Source organism: Mastacembelus armatus, chromosome 1 (genome assembly GCF_900324485.2).
Source record: "Mastacembelus armatus chromosome 1, fMasArm1.2, whole genome shotgun sequence".
Classification (NCBI taxonomy): Eukaryota; Metazoa; Chordata; class Actinopteri; order Synbranchiformes; family Mastacembelidae; genus Mastacembelus; species Mastacembelus armatus.
Genome location: NC_046633.1, coordinates 15771851 through 15790550, shown reverse-complemented (window position 1 = coordinate 15790550; position 18700 = coordinate 15771851). Strand labels below are relative to the sequence as shown.

Sequence of the window (18700 nt, the reverse complement as noted above, 5' to 3'; positions counted from 1 at the left end):
ACTTTTGTACTTGGCTTACATTTGACTCACTACTATTGAGAACGGGTGTAAAGAAAGCAAAGGCATGATGCATGATGTACTATTGGGAATGATGCAGTGCAATAATATCACCTGCAAATCTACCACTTCATCTGGGACATGGATAAAACTGTACAGTGTGCAAAAGTAACAGTGACAGCAGAGATTTAAGCCTAAAAGTTAAGAGAAACGACAGACTGTGTGAGTTCAACTAAAAGACACTTGCTCTCTGACAAAGGAGCTGTGGTCTGTGAAGCAAACAATAACCCATATGTCTTTGAGTTCCTATGAAAACCATGAGAACTAAAGATCAGTGTCTGAAATATGATCAAATTCAACAAAGCTGAATACAAAGGTGAAGTCTGAAGTTCTTAACCAGATGAACCTATAATGAATGTGCAGCTGCAGTTTATCTTAATGACTAGCTCAAAAAAATCTCACTGTGTTTAGAACATTTCCAAATGAACAGTAGGTTTAGACCTCTTAGTATGTTGAGCTGCTGTTGTTTTGTGTATGAATAGGGAATCGGTGGTGTTCAGCAGCTCCTGGTCTACTGGTGCCAGGGCTGCCCTCCAGCCACTGACTGAGTGAATGCTGAGCTCTGTTTTTCAGGCCTGATGCTCTGGAACACTAGGTGCAGGCCTTTTACTGCCGTCAGCACAATAGCACTGACTGTAAACATCAGTTTCCCCCATTAAAAACAACCATATGTCAACAACAAATGCCATGTCCTGCCCAACACACCATCACTTTTTGCTCTAATAATAGGCTTACATACTGTATACAAAGACATGGTTTACTTTACAGTAGTAATGAACTGCTAAGAGGAACAAAACAACTGCTTTATGAAAAACCAAACAAAACTGTTATCTGTTATCTGGCCATGGCACAACTGAAAATAGTTTCACTCTTTTGGTATTGAAAACAGGAAACAAGAAGGTCATACAGGTTATTCCTCAAAAGGGGAATGTAAGGGCTTGCTACAGTGCCGGTTTTTCAAAATGCAGAGTGGTCACCCTTGATCATCTGAGTGGCTTCTACTCAAACTTTCAGCAAGGTTGGTATTACTAACAGCTAACATTTAACTGCAAAAACTGAAGTAAATTAACTAATAACAAACAAACAGAATTCTGTCATTCTGTCACGTCGAGCTCTGATATTCTTTGGTGTTTACATAAGATCTTGTTTTAGTTGACAAACCTTGAAGCCACCTGGCCCATCCAGGATATTTGACCTCTAACAGGATCTACTCTACATTCACGTAGAGTGAAAATGCCCGTCATGAAGTGTTCTGCAGGCATGACTAACAATGTGCAGTTAAATGCAAGTAAAACAACAACGTGTCAATATTCAGGTCATTTGGCATTTATCCAGATCATTACTTAAGTCTATATTGACCTACCATTTAATATTGGTAAACCACATGGAAGCGTAGAATTGAGTACTCCATTAAGAGCTTTTCATAACTTCCTTCTTGTCTGCACAAACACAGAGAGGAATAGAGCTGTTAAGTGGGATGATGGGATACTGTGGAGGCACCTGCTGCAGAATTTAATAGATTCAGCAGTAGGTGGATAATGGCTCTAATGGTACATAACTGGCCCAGGTGTGTGCCAAAAATAAACAGAAAGCTATAGCTTCAACAGGCTGTACAGCCAACACCTGCAATGCTCCATTCACTTCAGTGGACATGTAATCTAGATTTCCTCATAACTTCTCTGTGAACAGCGGTTTAATAATAAACACTCATGGTTGTACATGATACCACCCTGTCATGTAGTCAGTCTTTGGGAGTACTTGCATGCACTGATAACAACCCAAACAGCCATGGTAACCAAACTCCACCACAGTAAATATGCATTTGTCCTTTACATTTGCCCTTCCCTAGAATCCTGTGGCACAGTGAGACAAAAAAAAAGTTTCCACAGTAGGTTAACCACCGTTTACCTATGTAAACAGACTGCGAGAACATCATCTTCCAGGCCCTGTGGTAATATCAAACATTCAGACAAACCTCAATTTGCCAATACATGAGTAATAGTTTCTGGAATTTGGCTGGAGATTTGTATGTGCTTTCCAGGGAAAGAAAATATAAAAACAATACACTATTACTTAATCCCTTCCTGCATTCTCTCTTTTGACAACAAGCAATGTGTGCAAGGCTCATGGTATGGAAAATAAAAACAGATTCTGTTCAGGAAGTGAGATTCAGGAACTGCAGGAGCTCCAAGGGGATACATGATGCACTTTAAGACTTCACACAGCAACATGGTGCATGTATATGTGTGTAATATAAGACTGGGTGAGAAAACAAGATTATTGGCAGGCAGCCTAGGCAAGATCTGTGTTGAACTGGTGGCATAATAAAAAAAAAACAAACAAACATAAAGCACAATCTAAACAAATATATAAAAACAGCTCTCTGGGACATACTAAGTTTATTGAAATCAAATTTTTAACATTTGAGAGTACATCATCTTTAATCTAATCCTGCAATTTAAGTACCTAAGAAATTAGCAAAACTAAAAAGATTATTTCATGAATTGAGTTGACAAAGAAAATTTACATGCAATTATTATGATAAACAATACATTTTTAGATATTTCTCTTGGGTACATCACACTGATTTAAAATCTTTTAAAACTCAAATAATGCCATAAAACACAAACCCAAATCATAAACAACACACAATAAAGCAAAAGTCAGTATACTCGTTTAGACTGCCCAGCCTCAATATATATTCATTTATTGCTTATCCTCCCAGGGTAACAGGGAACTGAAGCCAAATCTAGCTGACATCGGTTGAGAGGCAGTTTTGTCCTCCACGGACAGGCATGGGGAGAACAACATGCAAACTGATGAAAGACTCGGATTCAAACGCGGAATCGTGTAGCTGTGACAGTGCTAATCATCACACCATGCCACACAACCTAACATTTGAACTTCTAGTATCAAGTGGCAGCATCACTTTATTTGCCAGCTGTAGTAAAAGTGCAGAATTGTGCTGTGAAAAAAAAAACAATAACTATACCCAAACAATGTAAACAATCATTTACAGGTACAAAGTAGAGCAAGACAGAATTGAATTCACTCAGAGCTTTGCATTTACTCTCATACTTTATAAGCATTCTGTCAATGCACATGAGAGGTAACGACTGTGGTTAGAGTAGGGAACTGGTGCAAGTCCACCAATGTACTGCAACAATATTGTGCAAGAATATAGCTAGAAAAGCTACAAAAAAGCTACAAAAAGAAACACCCTCAGCCAAAAGCAGGTACTGTTGAAAACTTCAGCTCTTCATAGGAAGTAGAGAGACACAAGTTGCTCAAAGATGAACTGACTAGACCCAGTAAAGGTTACATAAACTTATATTTGGAATTAATATCAATTTCATTTACACAGAAAAGGACAAAATGCCAAAAACACCAAAGATGCCTTCGTTGTGGTCAGGCATCTTAGATAACACCTTTGCCTCTCTAGTCAGTAAGAGAGGGGTCAGTTTGCTAGGGGTAAGAAGAAAATCCTTGGCTTTTAAGTCTCCTGGGAGCAACACTCTGACCGGAGAACACTTCCAGCTTCCTCAGTAGCGGTGCCATATCTCTGGAGCTTATGAAAATTGTTGTGTAATAGAGATGACAGCCACCCAGAGGTCAGCCTCTGCTATTTCTATCAGCTTTTTTTTTTTCTGGCAGCTCAGAAGATAAGAACATTTTGGTCGAGGGCATTTTTAAGATTAGGATTCTTTCAGCTTAGAGATGAGGGCAAACACACTGTCAAAGCAACTACACAAAGGATGAGAGACAGCAGTTGATCTGGTTGGATCTTCTAAGTCCTCATAGGAAATTAACAAAAAGAAAAAGGACTAACTACTGTTGTACACAGAGAATATGGGGCACCAGCATGCTTCAGCAAGTGCCTCCCAAGATGCTTAGTTTCCAGTGCAGCATCTTTGAGTGTCTCACACATGCAGTCACAGAAAAACAACACCCTACATTGTCAAGAGTGCTACAACACTTTGGTCTTACAGTGAAACTGCCCAATGATGTTTCCCCTTAAATTTAATAATAATTCATCGTCTTGACTGGTTTGCATTTAGAGTTGCTCACAGAAAGGGTGTCAGATCCACTGTCTGACAGACAAATGGGGTCAGAAGGACATTTCGGACTCTTAGGCCTACAGATTAGTGATCCACTCCTGGCCATCAGCAGAATGACAGATAATGTCATGACAGGTTGTCAAAGACATATAACCTGCTTCTGTAAATAAGGGTCCTGGCCCACAAGAATGTGATGGAAACTGTATAATTTGAGGTGAATAGGTTAGGGTGACAGAGAATGAGGTATAGAGAATGGAGAGGAAAATTCCTCCTGGTTTTCATTTCAGAGAGCAAAGCTATCAACTCTAAACTAGGTCACTGACAAGGACTGGGGAGAGCAGGAGGAAAGTTATAGGCTGTTCTTATAACAACTAGCAGGTTATAATACAGTCAGTTAACACAGGTTTTTCAGGGCACGAAGGATAATGAGGAAGATCTCATCCTTAGTGATTTAATATTGAAACAAAGAAGAAGAAAAATCTTTGTATCAAATGTCTGTATTTTACTTCTTTACATTACAGTTGCTTCATATGCCTACAGTTTAATCCACATATAAAACAAGCCATGGTTTTAGATTTCTTAGAATGGCAGAGATAGTTTATGTAACCATGCATTTAAGAATCTCTTCACACATTAGCACAGGCATCCCAATGACTCCTATGCTAAGAATAAAACATAATTCTAGTCATTTTCAGGCTTTACTTTAAGATATAACAATGGTGGTAAAAGCTCAGTTTGGCCAAACAGGGTTTTCATCAACATTGGTTTCACTATGACTCATCTGTTGAATGAAAGTGCACAGCATACAATGCATTTGAGTAGAGAGCCACAAATCAGAATCAAAATCAGAATCAGAATGAGCTTTATTGCCAAGTGTGTGTGCACACACACAAGGAATTTGTTTAGGTTAGGGGGGTACTCCAGTACAAACAGACATAAATACAAATGCTACAAAGGATTAAACAGCAAACATAAATGCTACATGCTAATACTAATGTGAAACCACTCTTGGGGAAATATCCTGTAATGTATCCTGTGATGTATCAGGACTTTCCATGTACTGTTCTTCAACCAGTTAAACAGCTTTGAATGCTACATGGATGTTGTGGACACCACCTTCTGTGTTGCTATAGCACTTATTTGTTGAGTAATTAATATAGTACCTGCTGTACTTAAAAGCACACAATTGTTTTGAACTGCATTCACCAAAAAAGTTGGTGATGGAAACTATTTATCATAGCAAATCACTAAACTACCTAAAGACAAATAGGATTACACATTTTTCCACCCCTCAGTTCCAAACGTATCTGAGCTTAGGTGTAGATTGGATATGGGGTAGGAGAGAACAAGCTCCCAATTGAAAAGATTCAACAATAGAGCCTTTGGTTTGTGCATGCCATACCACCCACTTCTCTCCTTCCAGTGATCTCACTGTCTGCACTGCAATAGAAGAAGTGACTGGAACAACCAACTTTAAGAGACAAGAGACAAGTATACTTAAATCTAAAGTCTTAAACCTTGGTGAGACATGTCATATGGTAAACTGTAGGGCAAGTATGACTGAATATGTGTGTGTGTGGGTGCGCACCAGGAACTGACAACACCAGTAGAATGGTCATCTATCAGCTATCAAAAAACAAGAGAAAAACAAGAAATTATTAACTATTTGCCAATATATATATTTCTGCTTGTGCAAGGCTTACTGAGACATAACTGTTAAAGTACGCTTCAACTCTATCAGCTCACTAAAGCATACAGGGCTGTTGAGACCCTGATTTGGCCATGCTGTCAAATGATGAAATATATAAAACAAAAATTCTTGGTGGAATTGTACCTAATCTGAATCTGGTGGAATCTGCTTATTGTATTTGAAACATTTCCCAGACCCAGCTGTGAACAGAATAGTGTCAACCACAAATCTGTGCTTTTAAAGCTAAACACTACATCCATGCATCCAATTTCTATACTGCTTATCATGAAGCACCCACGGTCATAGGGGCTGAAGCCAATCCCAGCTGACACCAGGTGAGAGGCTTGGTACACCCTGCATAGATTGCCAGTCTGTCTTTTAACACTACAGCATGAATTATGTTTATGTAGATGGTGTTACCCCAAATTTGACAGTTATTACTATCAACAATCAAAATTAGTTCGTGCTAACATAGGAAAATGTGTTTAAAAACAGAACCAACATGGGATCACAATATCTGACATCAACCACTGTACAGATTTATGTGAATTCCTCATGAGCAACGAGTTATATAACAGCAGCATCACTGCCATAATGTTTTACAATAAAGGAAAGAGGAGTGCTGGCATTGCATTTTCACCATTACAAGATTCAGTTATTTTATTAACTGTGATGACTGTATCATTGAGTGGTTTCAGTAAATGCTGCTGGAGCTTCCCGACAGGGAAACTGTAATTTTTGATCAGTGCTCTAGACATTTAAATTAATGGACTGATCTATTTGTGAGTACAGGATGTGTATGAGAATGCCTACAAGTCTCAAGAGAAAAGAAACAGAGCTACATATTAAAAAAAAAAAAGAAGATAATATTATTGTGGGTTGTCTGTTATCTATCTATCACACTGCAGAGTGGTTCTTTCTGACAAACCTTTCAAATTAAATACACAGGAAATCCATATTTTTGGATAAATATTTGTGCCTTCAATTGGATAAAAAAGGATAATATGGTCTTGCTGTACATGTTTAATGTATGAAATAAAAGCAGGAAGAAAAATCTTTAAGCAGCCTGATGTTCAACCACACACAAGCTGAGGAACATGGCAGAAAGCTACACACACACAGTAAGATTGTCACAGGATAGTGTACCCATCCCGTAGCTCTCACATATATCTGCGTCACTATGGACTGCCAGGCTGTAGCATGACTGCGGTGAGTGTATGTCTGTTTAGATTCATCTGTGTCTAGCAGAGTAAAGCACCGAGAGAGGGGAGCTGTTGGGGCAGCATCCTTGCAGCAGGAGACAAGCTGAATGAATGTCCTGCTGATCATTGAATGAAATCAGCTCTAGAAATTTTCTCCTCGACTCCCGGAGTCACGTGGTGGGGGTGGTGCTACAGATCTCTATTAATGCTGTTTGAAGCATCAAATCTAGTGCTGACTGGAGAACCACATAGACAAGGAGTAGGACAAAACAACCTGTCAAGGAGTGAGGGAAACAGAGGGGTATTTAACTAAGGAGTAAACGAGACACAGGTGCAAACAATCAAAATCAAAACAAGGTAAAACGAATGGATACAAACTAGATCCTGCAGTCCTTCAAAATAAACAGGAAGTCCACGGCAGGATCCTGACAATCTATCTATCTGTCTGTCTGTCTTTCTGTCCGTCCGTCTATCTATCTCTCTATCTCTCTATCTATCTATCTATCTATCTATCTATCTATCTATCTATCTATCTATCTATCTATCTATCTATCTATCTATCTATCTATCTATCTATCTATCAAATCAAAGCACGGACTTAACTACTGGATGTTAAATGAGACCAATACTCCAAATTCAACCACCTATGCACACTTTATGAGAGGATTGCTGGCTGCACCAAAGGTTGCACAACATTTCAGACTGAAGTGTGATTCTCACTGAGATCAAAACCACAAGTAACCCTTTATTACAAGGGTTCTTTTCCTTGCATCTTAGTCATCCCCAAAGTAAGATGTAAGGAAAAAAATGCATGATGGAGTAATCACAGAAACATGTTTTTTGAAACATGAGACACCCTTTCCCAAGATCCTTCATCTGAAGCATTCAGTTATTAACAGATTAGATCATTCCATTAAAAATGAGAAGAATAGTCTCATGTATCCTTGCCCAAGGAAGCTTCCCCACTCCTTGAGCAGGAAAAACAGCTTTAGGACAATCTTTAAGATGATGGACAAGAGCAACTTCTAGATCGATTAAGGACTGAGGTGCAAGTTCAAATAAGTGAACTGTGTTGTGGAACTTGAAGATATCAAACCTGACAACCATTAGTTTAATTACCAGTTTCGTGTCCATGGATCACTCATTTCAAAAGCAGGATGAGGACATTACTGAGGACAATTCCAGCAATGAGGATGACGACCATGAGCAGTAATGTCAGGCCACGCCTTAAAAACAGCTGTGTTATTGAGAGAACCTCTCCCACTGTAGTGGTAGTGGATTTATTCTGGTCTGCAATATGCACCTTGTCGTTTGTTTCCTCGACAGCAGTCTCACATCTGGCCTGGGGCTGTTTGTGATTTGAGTCTAGAGGTTTCAGGGAGAAACTTTATTATTAACAAGTATCCTCTGTGTAATACAACGGGTCAGTTATTGCACTGGTGGTTACCTGCATTTCTCATCTCGACCATCTCCTTTTCTTTTGTAATCAGGATTCCTGCTCTCACAAGTGCCTGATCAATGAAATTAAGCACTCATGTTAACAGAATGTTTTCACTTCATGTTCAGGTTAGGATGAATTTAAAATGCTTTTTGGTTGGTAAAGGGATGTTGCTACACACCTCTTCAGCAGCCTGTTTCCAATCAAGTTTACAGAGAAATATGATGAAGAAAGTTGACTGCATTAGCACACAGACGGCAAGTCCTGTCCACAGACCTGTTACAGAGAGTGAAAACAGGTTGTTATTGCTTTCTTGAATGTTAATTTGACAAACAGGATGCAAGTCTTTATTATTACTTACCTATAATCCCCATGTTTGTTACGAACATTAGGGATACACCGATGGGGACACCAATGAAGTAGTATCCTACCAGGTTACACATAGCACCAATTAACTGTTTTCCTGCTCCCCTGAGAACTCCTCCAGTCACCGCCTGTCAGTGTCAAACCCATTTGGTCAAAAACATTGTGTTTGTCAGTGTCAGATCTGACATCTGAAAAAATGTTTCTTACCGCAATGGCCTCCCCAACATGCATGAAACCATATATAAACATGACATCAGCCACCCTCTGTACAATGTCTCTAAAAAAAAAAAAAAACAGAGATTCAGTCAATCTAATCTCCATTCACATATCTCAGGCTAACTGACAAATATTATGAACAGGTACTGAAAAAATCTTTTCACTATGCCACATAATTAAAGTATTAATAACATAGCATGACAGGATGATTATAAAATCCTTTATGCCACTCCAGGCAAATTATTTGATTTAACAGACCTTTAAGTTTCTGTTTCTTGACTGTCTTTTAGACAGTCGTCACAGCTAAAAGGTGTTATTTTTCACTTGAAAATAGGAAAATGTGCTCACATGGTGCTCACCTTACGTAATCTTTTGATGTTAATTAGGTTTGCTTATGATAACTGAAATGGAACAAACTGGGCACCAGATACTGCATGTTAAGACAGACTGCAAAAATAACATGAATGTCTCAGAATTGTTGGTTTTGGCATCACTAATAAGGAGTTCAGTGTCAGTGTGACTTGGCATGAAGATGATTATCTTAATTAATAGATAACCATGTAGACAGCAATATGAATGGAAGCCTGCTATGACACACAGGCTGCAACAACATAACTTAATGATTCTTCTAGTGCAAGAAATTGAAGGCTATTTAGTTAAAGACTACTTACTGTGCTGTGGTGAAAATATATCCAATGACATGTCTAGAGAAGCCAAAGGCAGCTCCAACAAAACAAGAAATTATGACTGCAACAAAATAAAGAAACAATTAAATGTGTTATTTAAAAGAACAGAAAATTAGCTGTAAACAACTGTTAATAAATTGGCTAACATCAGATCCCAAAACTAGGAAGTTGATTCTAGCAAAGTGAAGTCTGTTTCCCCATAAATATGTGTTACTTAATCTGAAGTAGTATTTACCCTAATCCTAATTATCCATCTAACCATTCTCTATACTGCTTAGTCCAATTCAAGGTCATGGTGGACTGAAGCCAATCCCAGATGACAGGGTGCACTCTAGACCCGGGGGTCTCCAACACTCAAGCACTACTGTCCTGCTTGTTTTCCAGATATCTCTGCCCTACCCACTGCTGATTACCTGGATCAGGTGTGTTCAGCCAATCAGAAAGTGGAAGGGCAGGGCTAGTTGGAATAAGTGGGTATAGATAATGAATGAATGAAAGAGTTAATTCAGTATAATTTCTGAAGTGTTGTTGCTTTTTCTAATAGGTGCTAACTGGCTAAATCTAACAATTGCTAGTGCCAGCTTAAGAGGCAGGGGGAGTGTAATTTTCTTCCAAAGTTGGTGTTTAAAATAAAAACATTATGAGATGTGTCTATGAAATACAGCTTTTTATTTGGTGCATTGTTGGGAATGTGTATTAATAATAGACTTTTAGGCATTGTGAAATAACATTTTCTAGTATGAAATTAAAAAAAGGTCCTCAAAAATTATGAAACATTTCATTTAATGAAAAATTGTTTCTACTTTATGATTATTTAAGTGGTTTATATGTATTTAAAATAATTATTTAGTTAAATTACTGGACGTATGTATCTGCACTTAGCCTACATGCACAGATGATGGTAACCTTGCTTGATAGCTTGGCTTGATCTATGTTTCCTGCACCAAGTGCAATTCCAACCCGGACACTGGCAGCGACAGAGAATCCTAGTGGGAACTGTGGGAGAAGTACATAAATAATATCAGTGTATTACAGCTTCATTTGCCTTGAATATAATTTTACTGGAAAAATGGCCTATGCAGAAGTGAAGAGAACTGATATTTGTAGTTACCATATAAGCTACAATAGACAGATGATATGTTATGGACTGAGCTCCGAGCTCAACCTCACTAATCATTCCAGCCAATAATCCTCCTATTTCAAAAATCCACCACTCCAGACAAAGCATGAGCATACTGGGAATAGCCAATTTAATGAAGGGTCCCCATTCCTGCAGACAGTCTAGTGACCAACCTGTGGATCAGAGGTGCAGACGTGCAACTGTTTAGACTATTACATAATATCTTTATCATGTCATGTTAGAACCAGGATATACTGTAAGCTAATGTCAGATTTGCACTGGGCAAAATCTTTCTATTATTTATCTACATTATTGAAATTATTTCAATAGGTGTGAAGGTGTTTTTTAGAAAGAAATAGGGTTAAAGGTTATTTGAGCTTTGAGAACATGCATGTGACAGGCTTGAGGCCTACTATTTTATTTTATGTTATTTCTTGTTTTTTTCTGGTGCTGGATGTGCTGTCCAAGACAGCAGCAATTCTTGAGGTAAGCTTAAGGCCTGTAACTATGGGGCTGGAGCTGTCCTGTTGCCACAGTATAATAATGATACCAGTGGGTATTAGCCAACAGTGTGGCCAACATTTTGCTCATTCTGTATTGGTGCCTATGAAACCACTGGATGTGGACTTTATGGTAGATTATGGTTAGAGAAGGGTGTGTGCAGCCACATGACAGGACAAGAATCCAGGGAGCTTGCATAGGAAGGATCACCCATTTCTTGGCACAGTCCATCATATACAGTGGTGTGAAAAAGTGTTGGCCACCTTCCTGATTTCTTATTTTTTCTAACACAAGTAAACACATCATGCAGTTTTTAAATGGTTTTTATTATTAAGGGGAAACAAAATCCAAAACTACATGGTCCTGTGTGAAAAAGTGTTTGCCCCCTAAACCTAATAACTGATTGGGCCACCCTTAGCAGCAACAACTGCAATCAAGCGTGTGCAATAACTTACAATGAGTCTGTTACAGCACTGTGGAAGAATTTTGGCCACTCATCTTTGCAGAATTGTTGTAATTCAGCCACATTGGAGGGTTATCGAGCATGAACCACCTTTTTAAGGTCATGCCACAGCATCTCAATCGGATTCAGGTCAGGACTTTGACTAGGCCACTCCAAAGTCTTCATTTTGTTTTTCTTCTGCCATTCAGAGGTGGACTTGCTGGTGTGTTTTGGTTCATTGTCCTGCTGCAGAACCCAAGTTTGCTTCAGCTTGAGGTCATGAACAGAAGGCCAGATATTCTCCTTCAGGATTTTTTGGTAGACAGCAGAATTCATGGTTCTATTTATCACAGCAAGTCTTCCAGGTCCTGAAGCAGCAAAACAGCCCCAGACCATCACACTACCACCACCATATTTTACTGTTGGTATGATGTTCTTTTTCTGAAATGTGGTGTTACTTTTACGCCAGACGTAATGTGACACACACCTTCCACAGAGTATTTTCCCAAAAGTCTTGGGGATCATCAAGATGTTTTCTGGCAAAACTGAGATGAGCCTTTATGTTCTTTTTGCTCAGCAGCGGTTTTCGTCTTGGAACTCTGCCATGCAGACCATTTTTGCCAAGTCTCTTTCTTATGGTGGAGTCATGAACAGTGACCTTAACTGAGTCAAGTGAGGCCTGCAGGCCTGTTCTTTGGATGTTGTTGTGGGGTCTTCTGTGACCTCTTGGATGAGTCGTCTCTGCGCTCTTGGGGTAATTTTGGTCGGTCAGCCACTCCTGGGAAGGTTCTCCACTGTTCCATGTTTTCACTCACTGTGGTTCGCTGCAGTCCCAAAGCTTTAGAAATGGCTTTATGACCTTTTCCAGACTGATAGATCTCAATTACTTTCTTTCTCATTTGGTTTTGAATTTCTTTGGATCTCGGCATGATGTCTAGCTTTTGAGGATCTTTTGGTCTACTTCACTTTGTCAGGCAGGTCCTATTTAAGTGATTTCTTGATTGCGAACAGGTGTGGCAGCAATCAGGCCTGGGTGTGGCTAGAGGAATTGAATTCAGGTGTGATAAACCACAGTTAAGTTATGTTTTAACAGGGGGTAAACACTTTTTAACACAGGGCCATGTAGTTTTGGATTTTGTTTTCCCTTAATAATAAAAACCTTCATTTAAAAACTGCATGATGTGTTTACTCGTGTTATCTCTGACTATTATTGAAATTTGTTTGATGATCTGAAACATTAAAGTGTGACAAACATGCAAAAAAATAAGAAATCAGGAAGGGGGCCAACACTTTTTCACACCACTGTATATTAGTAACAGCAGTCTTCTGACAAATGATGAAACGTAAGAATAGCTCCTAACTGTGGGCAGCTGCATCACCACTATAACCTCTCCAGTACACTGCATTACACTTTAATATTACAAATTTTTGTCAAACATTACACACTGGAAAATTTGCACATTGTTGTGAAAGACCACTGACGCAATTATTAATAGAAGGGATAATGACTGGTCAGAATAAGATAATAATAATACTACAGTAAACCCCCAAAAAAGAGAAGAACATATTTGTATTAAACTCTTGTTGTGGTCAAAGATAAGGAGATATCTTACCTCCCCACGTGGACTTGTGTAGACCCCTCCAGCAGATGTAAATGTACAAAAGCACAGCCAGCACATACTGAGTGATGGCACTGGCAGTTGCAGATCCACTTCAAGAAATATACATTTTGTACATGCATATTTATATACAGTACATGCTGTGTTTAGATGCTCACTGACATTTTAGTATTTATCTTGACTATATGTCATAATAGTAGGTTGATAAATTGAAGCCTCTGTATAATATGACCCATTACAAAAACAGAGTGATTCCAGATTAATTTATGGTTGGACTGATCACTATTACCAACAAATTTCACATAATAATACACAATAACATTAAATTTAGTGAAAGATTGCAGTGCACAGGACCTTTGGCCACTATATAGTGTTTTGTGTATAAAATATTTAGTCCACCGCCATTTACTTAATTTACACAACATGTTGAGTCATTATAAGCATAAATTACACACATATTGTATGTCATTGTTTCTCTTGATAGGACTGAATGTATAGGTATAAGAATAATTATGAAGTTCTAGCATAATAATGATGTATGAAAACTTACGAAACGCCCATATCCAGACAATAGAGGAAGACGTAGTTGATGACTGCATTAAGGACATTTCCAATCGCTCCAGTTATAACTTGAGGCCATATAATTCCCTATAAAAAACAGCAGAAGCCTGGCTCACTTTTAATTGTATTAACTGTCAATCAACTAACACATTTGTCATTTAACCTTGGTTAAGAAAAGTCTGAGAAAGTGTCACCTGATTTTGAAGATACCTCCCTTGCAGCTGGTACATAAAAGCAGCCTGCACCAAGAAAAACATAAACCTATTAGACACAGTGGTATTTTGACATAAATGTTAACACCAACATGTTAACATAGTCACATTGATAATTCTAGGTTATTTAGCAGGTGTAATGTTCAGTGTAATGTTCAATTAGCACTAAACTCAGGTGTACAGCTGATGCTGTTGGGAGTTTGATAGTTCTGCAAATATTTAGTGCAAACATTACGTTTCTAACAAACTTAACCAGTGGCATAACAATCTGCCTAACAGTTGAGATATTTAGAAAATAAACCTCCTTGAGCTAAATAAAAAGTTAAGGGATCACCAAAGTCAATATTTATCCACTACAAACCATAGTCCGTATATATTCTGTGTTTCTACATTGTACCCTGCTTACCGGCAGAGCTGGCATGAAGATCTTCACATACAGCTGGGAGAGACTTTGTTGAGAAAGATAAACAGAGCAAATACTGTATGCATATAAAATTGTGGGACTGATACATAAAATGGACATGTATGAGGTAATGAGATATTAGAATTCATCTTTCAGTGAATACCTTTACCAAAGTCCATGGCAATTCACTGTGAACCTAAAGTCCTAAATCAGTGATTGAATCTAACTAAACATTTTTTACATGATATACCAACTATAAGCTATATGGCAGTGTCAGTAGTGTTTTCTGGGGGGATAAAACAATGACCGACCTGGCAACCTCTGGGCTCAGTTTGACAGCAAGCAATAGAGGCTCAGTGTTGATGAGAACAGCCCAGCAGGGGAAACAGGCCAGCAACAGGATCAGAATCCCCCTCTGGAGAATCACTCCCACACGCTTCAAGTTACCACTCCCATACGTCTGCATGAAACATGTACACAGATACTCAAATAATGAAGAGCAATATTAATATATAGTAATATATAGTAATACATATATATGTATGTATATATCTATATCTATATATATATCTATATATGATGTATACTAATAACCATGGTTCAAACAGAACTAATTTGATACTAAAGCTCATTGCTGAACTGTTTTTAAGGGTTGTGTTTATCTTAGTTGGGGATCTTGGTTAGATAAATAAAGCAAACAAAGATCGGCTATAGGGACACTACCTGAGATATGAGTGTATCACAAGTTAACGACAAACCAGTGCCAATTGAAATACCAGTGACGTTAACCACCTGCAAATGAAACAAAATCAGCACAATTCAGGGATGAACACATAAAGTACATTAACAGCAGGTTAACAGCAGGTAGCACCTGCAGGTTGGAAAACCAATATGATGGATACACAGACAGGACTTGAGCAAATCTCCTCACCGCAATGGCTAATGACACTCCTGCCAGTTCTGCTTTTCCCAAATGACCACAGAACACAGTGCTGACAAAACTGATCAGAAAGATCATGGACTGAGAAAGGATCTGCAGTACAAACACAAAACAATAATCTTTGCTCATTTTCTAGATCATACAAGAACTAAATGTTTTACATTCAAAAGTGTCTGAGTATTGTTAGTAGTAAGTTTGTAGTTAGTATTGTTAAACAAAATCATTAAATATATATTTTTAAAAAAAGTCCTTCTTGATGCTAATAGGAGGAGATAATGGAGATAATGGATGGAATGATAAAGGCTTAAGCTGCTTGTTAAAATTCAGTTAATAAGAAGACTGAAAAACAGAGGTTCATGGATTGACCCCTGGAGCCACACACTGCACTCACATCTGTGCTACGCAAAGTGACACATACTGAAAGTGAGCTCTTTCATAGGGCGGCTGTGGCCCGGCTGAAGTGTCCTTGGGCAAGACACTGAACCCCAAGTTGCCCCCGGTGACCAGTGTATGGATGTGTGAATGTGAGTGAGTGGGTGAATGGACAAATAGTGTAAAAGTGCTTTGCGTACACTTGAGTGTAGAAAAGCACTATACAAGTATAAGCCCATTTACACAGCTCATCTTGAAACTCAGGCCAAAATGCTGAGGTGCACTGTAGAAAAGGAAGAAGAATGTGCATGATTTAGGGCCTTCTTAATTGTCCTTTGTGAGTCTGACAATGTTAAATGGAATGGAGTATTTTTTTAAAATGGAGTGGAGTATTTTTTTAAACAGATAGGACATCTGAACAGACTGAGCAGAAAAACCTATTTTGAATTCACTAACAAGTCTTGACATACACTGATACACAAACTTGTCAAATGTATGTCATCACCTTCAGTTTTCTGTCACCCTCCTCAGCACTCACAGAGATAGACAGAGATGTACTGACCATGGCCTGGTTATCACTTGGTTATCACGGTTATCACTTGGATCTTTGAGAAGGAATGTTTGTTATTAATACAATTGTCCTCAGAGCAGAGACATTTCATGTAACTACTGTACAGAATAAACAGAAATCAAGGGAGTGCCTTTACTCACCTGTATGATCCATCTTGACTGTCTCTTCTTCTGTGATTCGAACTGCTCTCACAAAAATCCTGATTGAAAACAGGAGGGACATTTGCTGATAGTGTGCTACAACCAGCCCAAATATGTCCCAAGACAAAGGAAAAAAATGCACGTACACACCTCTTCAGCAGCCGTTTTCCAATCAAGTTTGCACAGAAATGTGATAAAAACAAAAATCTGCAGTGACAAACCAATGGTAAAGCCTGTCCATAGTCCTGTTACAGAAATTGGAAAAAGCTTCAATGGCTAAATGTCAGCTGACAGGCAGGAGGCACGAGATGATGCATATTGGTTCTGTAGTTTGGTTTTACTTGCAATGCCCAGACACACCAGTGGAGAACTCATTGAACCCAAGCAAATTACATAGAGCACCGACCAAGCGTTTCCCTGCTCCTCTGAGAACACCTGCAGCTGTGGTCATATATATACAGTATGACCATAGATATATGGTCATATCATACTCTATGTTAATATGTCTATGAAGTGTGCTTGGTAATGTGCATGAAAATGTTAATTGGACGTTGTTTCCCAGCATTGTGGCAGCAAAATGTATGAAGATAAATATGAACATAACATCAGCAACCATCTTTATAATGTCTCTTAAAAAGATGCAGATATAGATTTGGTGAGGTGAAAACATATACTGATAATCACACCTGATATGTAACATTAAAAGACAGGAGATGATATTTATTATAAAATGTCCTCAGCCACCTGATGAATGAGATCATCAAACATTAACTGTGCTCAACTTATTTATTCAGTCTGTTAGTAAAGATGTAACGCATCCATTTGACAGAGCCTGGCAACACCTTCAACCAGTGTTAATTTCAGTATGACTAATGGTAAATTCAAAGTTAAACATTCAGCATGAAGATTATGAAGTTTGTTAATGTGCAAGTTTGAACAACAAAAAATATAAAACCAAGCTTGATCAGTTGCATGGACTGCAACTGAGGATACACAAAATAAGTTAAAAGGTTATTATGTGAAAGAGTACACTCAGTGCTCTGAGGTAAAACTCTATGCAGTAACAATTTTGGCAATGCCAAGAGTAGCTCCAACAAAACATGCAACAGGTACTGTGTTGGACATTTTTTTTCCCTTAATAAATTATATCAATTCAATTCAATTAATTTTATTTGTATAGTGCCAAATCACAACACAATCATCTCAAGGCACTTTACAAAAAACAAAAAAAAACCCCAACAAATCCCTTATGAGCAAGCACTTGGCGACAGTGGAGAAGAAAAACTCCTTTTAAAAGAAGAAAAAACCTCCAGCAGAACCGGGCTCAGTTTGGGCGGCCATCTGCCTCGACCGGTTGGGGTGAGTGGATAGAGCAGAGAGAAAACAACAACAATAAACAACCAATAGACACTGCAGGTTGGTGGGACCAGTAACTGCACATCAATGATATACAGCTCCAGGACCAGGCATACCTGCAGAAGGTACAGAGAGAGAGAGGGGGAGGGAGAGAGCACAAACTAGGGGAGAGAGAGGGCACAAAGTTAATGACATTCAATGGTGGAATATTCAAGTGACGGGGGAGGAGAGGGGAAAGGAAGGGAGCGGAGGGGAGGGTTAGGGTAGGGGAGCTCAGTGCACCGATGGTCCTCAGGCAGTCTAGGCCTATAGCATAACTAAGGGTTCCCTGAAGCCAGCCCTAGCTATACACTTTGTCAAAGAGGAAGGTTTTAAGTCTAGCCTTAAAAGTACAGAGAGTGTCTGCCTCCTGAACCCAGAGTGGGAGCTGGTTCCACAGGAGAGGAGCTTGATAACTAAAGGCTCTGCCTCCCATTCTACTTTTGGAAACTCTAGGAACCACAAGTAGACCTGCACTCTGAGAGCGAAGTGGTCTATTGGGATAATATGGTGCTATGACAGGGGTGGCCAACCAGTCAGAGACCATGAGCCACATGTTTTACTGTGTCACCGCAAAGAGCTACATCATACACATGGGCACACATGAACATCACCCATCCCTTCCCCTCTCTCTCTCACACACACACACCTCTGCTCAGCCAGATTTATTGTAAATGTCACACACCAACATGATAATGACAGAAATTGACT

At 38.9% G+C, this 18700-nt stretch overlaps 1 protein-coding gene across 1 annotated transcript in view; it reads right to left on the bottom strand.

Annotated features, from left to right (window-relative positions):
* Nucleotides 1–17778, bottom strand: part of LOC113128105 (uncharacterized) — a 34171-nt gene extending 16393 nt beyond the window's left edge. Inside the window, exons 1-17 of the mRNA XM_026303164.1 lie at nucleotides 16595–17778; nucleotides 16389–16488; nucleotides 15503–15604; nucleotides 15295–15363; nucleotides 14883–15031; nucleotides 14575–14617; nucleotides 14151–14195; nucleotides 13946–14043; nucleotides 13390–13487; nucleotides 10825–11006; nucleotides 10601–10709; nucleotides 9699–9774; nucleotides 9019–9088; nucleotides 8807–8939; nucleotides 8627–8721; nucleotides 8455–8518; nucleotides 8311–8372 (exon numbers count right to left, since the gene is read on the bottom strand). Of these exons, the coding sequence (XP_026158949.1) occupies nucleotides 8311–8372; nucleotides 8455–8518; nucleotides 8627–8721; nucleotides 8807–8939; nucleotides 9019–9088; nucleotides 9699–9774; nucleotides 10601–10709; nucleotides 10825–11006; nucleotides 13390–13487; nucleotides 13946–14043; nucleotides 14151–14195; nucleotides 14575–14617; nucleotides 14883–15031; nucleotides 15295–15363; nucleotides 15503–15604; nucleotides 16389–16448 (1455 nt within the window). The 5' untranslated portion in view covers nucleotides 16449–16488; nucleotides 16595–17778. The remainder of the gene's footprint in view (nucleotides 1–8310; nucleotides 8373–8454; nucleotides 8519–8626; nucleotides 8722–8806; nucleotides 8940–9018; nucleotides 9089–9698; nucleotides 9775–10600; nucleotides 10710–10824; nucleotides 11007–13389; nucleotides 13488–13945; nucleotides 14044–14150; nucleotides 14196–14574; nucleotides 14618–14882; nucleotides 15032–15294; nucleotides 15364–15502; nucleotides 15605–16388; nucleotides 16489–16594) is intronic.
* Between the last annotated feature and the right edge of the window lie 922 nt (nucleotides 17779–18700).